This window comes from Homalodisca vitripennis, unplaced genomic scaffold (assembly GCF_021130785.1).
Source record: "Homalodisca vitripennis isolate AUS2020 unplaced genomic scaffold, UT_GWSS_2.1 ScUCBcl_2760;HRSCAF=7827, whole genome shotgun sequence".
NCBI classification, from domain to species: domain Eukaryota; kingdom Metazoa; phylum Arthropoda; class Insecta; order Hemiptera; family Cicadellidae; genus Homalodisca; species Homalodisca vitripennis.
This window is the reverse complement of record NW_025778872.1, coordinates 18-6,323: the sequence shown is the minus strand read 5'-3', so window position 1 is coordinate 6,323 and position 6,306 is coordinate 18. Positions and strand designations below refer to the sequence as shown.

General features: G+C 30.7%; 1 protein-coding gene across 1 annotated transcript; it reads left to right on the top strand.

Moving 5' to 3' along the window:
- The first annotated feature begins 2,907 nt into the window (after positions 1-2,907).
- Positions 2,908-5,747, top strand: LOC124372219. The gene is made up of 2 exons (XM_046830588.1): positions 2,908-3,098; positions 5,515-5,747. The coding sequence occupies exons 1-2, from the start codon at positions 2,915-2,917 to the stop codon at positions 5,718-5,720; spliced, it is 390 nt and encodes a 129-aa protein (XP_046686544.1). The 5' UTR covers positions 2,908-2,914; the 3' UTR covers positions 5,721-5,747.
- The last annotated feature ends 559 nt before the right edge of the window (positions 5,748-6,306 follow it).

The following is a 6,306-nucleotide window of genomic DNA, read 5'->3' as shown; positions in this document are numbered from 1 at the left end:
AAATGTAAATTCTATTGGCTTTTATCAGAACCTGGAAGTTTATTTGTTTAAGTTTTAATGTACCAGATTTAACAACTAAATGCAGTAGAATCATCCTTTTCAAAAAATTTCTTTTTTTATTTAATTTATATATCTCATTTACTCATTTATTATCTCAATATAGTGATAATAATATATACAAGAAGGTACCCACATGGGCAAAAGCCTGTGTGTGAGACCCGAGTCCATCTTTACATGAGTTTGCAATCAAAAATAGTACTAATATACAATGTAAATATTTAAACAAAATTAAAATTGTATTATTGAAAGATAACTCAAAATTACTAATTGTAACATACTCTGTTTGGATGCATATTAACTACATTCAAGCAGTGTAAAAAGTAATAATTTAATCAGTTATGATGATGATGCTACCATGACAAAGAGGCAACAAATTCTATTATATGAAGTTATATGGCTGTATATGTGAAACAACATACGGGATGAGCTTATAGAGTGCGCAAGAAACATTATTTTAAGAGCTATAAAAAGGAAAATAATAGAATAGAAAAAGAAAAAGATAGACATAAACTAATCATGTTATTGTTATTTTAAATGATGAAACTTATAGTGCAATGATAATGGTGATTTATCAAGAAATAAAAAATAAAATGAGTACGTTTCTAAACTTTTCAGCCTCTTAAGTTCAAAGCTTCCCTAAAATTTCAAGCTCGTTATTCAGTTGTGATCAAGGCTTTGTATTTTTCAGCCAGTTAAAGAGTGAGTGAAGCGCATTCTATATCAAATAACATACAAGAAGCAGATTCTCTCAATAGTAATTTGAATAAAATCTGTACTCTCAAATATTTCATATTATATTGCTCGGAAACGATCTTAAAAGTTTCTTCACCAGTATAGAACTTTACAGATGGGTAAGATACAAGGGGCTGAAAATGGGTATTCATCTTAGCACGATGACTTAGATAACATTTTTTATTTGTATAATTATGTAGTAATTGTTCTCCTTAAATATGTTACTTGGCAACAACTCGTTACACTTGGTATAGTTAAATACAACAAATTATTTCGTGGAATATTCTACATCCAAGTTAACATGGCGTGAAGGCAGTAAACATAGATTAACATTTTATGGACGAAACAGGTTCTTCCTCTCGTCTTACCTATTTACTCTGCTGTTTGAAAAGTAAGTGAATATTCATTTTACATTAATTGAAACATTTTATTATTAGGTCATATGTAATCAGTATATAAGTAAGTAAAGGAAATTACCACTCGAAAAGATTGGAAGAAAATGAAATAATTGTAACTCATATAAAAATGTTCTACTACAATTTCTCATTTCTCATTCAGTGAAGACGAAAAAACGAAAAATGCACTTTCCTGTAATTTTGTCAGCTAAGCTACATAATAAAATGCTAAAACAACGCTAGAATCACCTGAGAAGCTTGTTGTAACTTTAAGGACCACCTGTTACTCTAACTTCATACTAAAGGTCAAATTAAAACACTAAACTTTTCGAAAACAGTACCTCACTATATATAGCACCTCTATAGATGTATCGGGTAGGTCCAAAATTCATTCTTCGTGTTGTTAATATTAGGTGTATTGGGATTCCATTTAATTTCATGGGAGCAGCAGAATATCCATTCCTTGCAGTCATGATCTTTCAATGGATGGTTTTTCAGTAAATATTTACTCTGGTTCGGTCATACCTTAAGATTTATAAACATACTCGGACCATTGGCAAAGATTATAGAAGTTTCACATGATAGTTTTTAATAAAGAAATATAAATGATACTATTGAAAAGACTAAGAAACACTTTTAGAACAGGAGAATTATTTAATAGTTGACTTTTCTCTTTACTTATTGAGAGATAAACATTCAATTTATGACTTAAAATTAATATATTTGACTGCTGTCCATACACCCGTGCCAAGTGTAAAAATTACAGCTTGCCATCTGTAACCTCATTTTCGTTCTCAATTTAAAACTATTTAAAAATAGATCCCAATCCGTAACAGTCTAGGCACATGAGACTAAACAGCATGTAATAAAACAGGACCATGTGGCACACAGTATAACAATAACAATTAATGTTACTACCAGCTGGAAGCATTGTATGCACTGAACACAATGTACTCACAGAAACTGACTACTAATAAATATTCACATGTTTAATTCTTAGAGACATACGTTTATATCATTTATACAGTACAGTCGTTTTATTTTACATCTGAAATCTTATTAGCAGAAAATACTCAAGGTTAAACAACTTTAATGGTTAATTTGAGAAATCGGTAAGCGTTTGTTTGATATTTCATTATTGACTACTAAACTTATTAATAATTACAACATATTAGATGGTGAGCATAAATATACCATATAGCTGACATAAACAATAATAATAAGGTACAATGTTATTAACACAGACTGAGCTATTATAATTAAATACTGTTAATATATGCTGAAGCACTGTGTTTTTATAGAAATCAAGCACTGGGATGACCATTATATTTTGATTATAAACATCTTTACATAAAGAATTTAATGTATCTGTAGCAGGGAAGGGGTGTATTCTAAATCATGTAATTCATCCATATTTTTATCGAAGCTCATACTGTTATTTCATTTCAATTCCTTTATCAGAAACTGTTACCAATAAAGTAAGTTTTTGTGGTTAATAAAAACATTAATATGGTTTTGTACAAAATATTCTATGTAAATGACCGATTGAGTTGATGCAGCAGCCAAATGCCTGCCGAATGAGGAAATAATATTGATGGACTCTGATAAAGAGGATGAATCAAGCGTTGACACTTCGGGAGTGACGACTGGTGTGAGTAAAGTGATTGTAAATGAACCAATGAGAGGGCAACGCTCGGACCACGAGACCAACAGCCAAAACAATAAACATGCCGCTACCCGGCAACATGGCCATCCGGCCAATAGGAAAGCGGTTCTTGAGTCACGTGTTTAGCCGTCAACCGATGAGCGAGCAATCTATAGTCTCCAACTGTACTGTGACGGGGGATCACGAACACCAGATTCAATCCCACGACAAATCCCGTAATGTTGACCTTGGAATATCTAAAAATGGTAACGTATACGAGAAATCTTAACTGTATGAGAATTTTTATTTAGTATATTGTTTCTAAATAACTGAATAATTTAAAAAAATGTAAGATCTTTCTATTTGAAACGAAGAAAATCTTTGAAATTAACTTGAGTACGGTAGTAAACGATATATAAAATTTAGATTTACACTAAAGCGACCGTTGCGTTAAATTAAAATTTCTAGCCTATGGCTCATTATGTTCTGAAGCCTACATAAAATAGACAAACAGGCAGTCGTACAGAAAAAGTTATCCATACCCCCGGCAGAAGGAAAAACATTTTTTTAAATTTACTGAGTAAACAGTTTCAATGACACTCAGCCAAACTCCAGGATCCAACACGCATTATCATATAACTCGTTCTTTTCTCTGCAGAAAATTAAAGATTGAGCCAAATTTTTACGTGTAAAGTTAAAATCTTTCTTTTTTATATTCTCATTTTTTCCCATGTTTGTTCCTTCTGGCAGTGTTAATTATTAAAACCTTATTTATAAATTTGGTGCAGAATATTCAACATATCAAAATTTCATTTTCATATTATGTACTCAGATTTCCAACAAATGTATTCATTAATTTTCTCGCCGCTATAATGTTTGCCCGTATCATAAGTGTAAAAATATTTACTAACGGTCAAATTCCATGGAATTTGATCGCATCATGATCGAACTCGATATTGTTCATATAAAAATGAAGCCTCATATAAAATTTTAATTTTTGAGATATCGTTTGAGACAATTGCACATAAATTAAAATGCTCCATCCTATCGAGTGAAAAATTTCATTAACGCTCAGGCAATTATCAAAATTATCAGCCAGTGTGTAATTTTAAATTAATTATATATGTAACAAACAGTAATAAGTATAAAACTTCAGTATTCATAAAATAAACACCAAATTAATCAGTTAACATGTAATACTCTATAATAATTTACATTAGTAATATAGCCGATATACTTTTCTACCACTGTTAACTGTGACTACCCCTTATAAACATTCTCTCTCAACTGGCTCTGATTACCAAACATGGGCACATACTAGTGATGGGAGAATCAAATTCAGAATCGAATAATATTCGAATACAGCCTGAGTATTCACTTATTCGAATACATCAAAATGAATTCGAATACTTTTGAAATGAATACAATTTCTCTGGAAGAATTGAATTCAAATCTGGAGTATTCGTTTATTCTGACAAATAGTATTCAAATAAAATATCCAAGAGCTGTATTCGTATTCATATGGGGTTTAAAATGAATACATATATGGAGACTTTGAACAGAATAATTTAGGGGAGATTCATAATTTGAAAAAATAATTACAAATTTTAATACTTGAAAAATGTATAATTATTAAATTTAAAAATACATATTATTAATTTAAGAGTTACAGTCCTAAGTAATAAAGACGAATATGAATATTTATTTTATGTTGTTGTGTACAAACAAAATATTATTGAGGTTTTCTGGCTTCAGTCTATTTCTACGGTAATTAGTGAGAAGACCTGCTGTGGAAAATAGTCTTTCAGACGGAACTGAAGTAGCAGGTAAACAAAGATAATTTCTTCTGAAGTTCGTATATCATGGGTATGACTTGTTTATACGAGGTACCAAAAGCCAAAGTATTCGAATACAGTGGTGAATTCGTGACAAACAAGTGAAATAACCCAGGAACAATAGATCGCGGGAAAGAAGTAAGACAGGTCTAGACCTGTCTGTTAGAAACGCTCAGCTGAGCAAAAGTATTCGAATACTTGTATTCGAATACATATTCAAATACAGGGGTGAATTCGAATTCACTGTATTCGATTCTTTAAAGTATTCGATTTTCCCATCACTAGCACATACCATAAATATATCAATACATGTCAGCACATTGCCTTACCATAATATTTATGATCAGATAAGTTGTTTTAGAAAAATGTATGTTATTAACCCAAAACTAAATAGACAATTAATTTATTATTTTGTTTATCCTGAAAACCAAACACAAAAATAACGTGATTAGTATTCCTTATAAATGTAATTTTTTGGTAGTTAAAATGAAACGTGGCACTCGTTTGTGATAAGCAATCAAGGTATTTAATAAAATTAATTTATGATTCTGGACAGTTAATTAATAATTAAATTCATTGAATATGTGACGCAGCTGGAGGTAACCACGAGGATCTCCTGTTGAGGACGTGACGTCAAGCTGGCATGTGACGCTACACTCCAGATTAACCTATTTTATTTCGTTTCGGGATAGATAAAATACTCTTTTATTCTCCTTTAACTTAATTGTTCCTTTTTGATTTACTATCACATTTCCAACAATATCACCCATAGTTATTACATTTTAATTATTATTTCAAGTTTTTAATGCTTAGAACTGTCCGAAATCATGTATTTATGACCCTATAGGTGGAGTACATGTATCAAACCGGCGTCGGGTCCAGTGGTTAGAGGAGGTAAGAGTCGTCCATGTCCAGTATAGAGAGGACGGTGGCAGCGAGATATGTGGAGTCAGCAGGGAGAAACTCAGAGATCCTTGTTCCACTTACGTACCGTACAGAGCATCCTCCCATGAGCGTCTCCATCCTGATACTAAATATGTTTGTGCTAAATAAACTACACGGTGTATTAACTACATTATTTTATGTTTTCGTAAGTTAATCAGTATTATAATGTTTACTATTAAACCTATAAAAGTAATTGTAATTTTTGGGGAATTCAAGCAAGGTAATATATAGTTGTATTAAAAGTTATAAGCAAATTTAATTATAATAGTAAATAACAGGATTTCGGACGTTTGCAATAGTTATTGTTACAAAACGTATAACACGACGTTTCGAGGATTGGAATCCATCCTTTTCATCAAAGATAATTTAATTTATATTATTATTTGCATTCTACCATTAGAAAACAGAACCTAGTTTTTTTAGTATAAAAATTTTTGTGTTTTTTAAACATATGCAGACTTTTATAAATCTTAATTAATTTAATATAGCATTTAATACGTAAGAGATATTAGAGAGAAGATTAGTAAATATTCACTATATCAACTAAATCAAAATATACTTAATTCATTTTTGAGATTGGAGTATTATACATTGCAACCTATTCTATTATAATTATGTTAAGGAGTGTTTGATAAGTTATTGCTGTTGAGCAGAAAGTTTGCGTCTGAATTCCTGAATAAATGATATTACATAC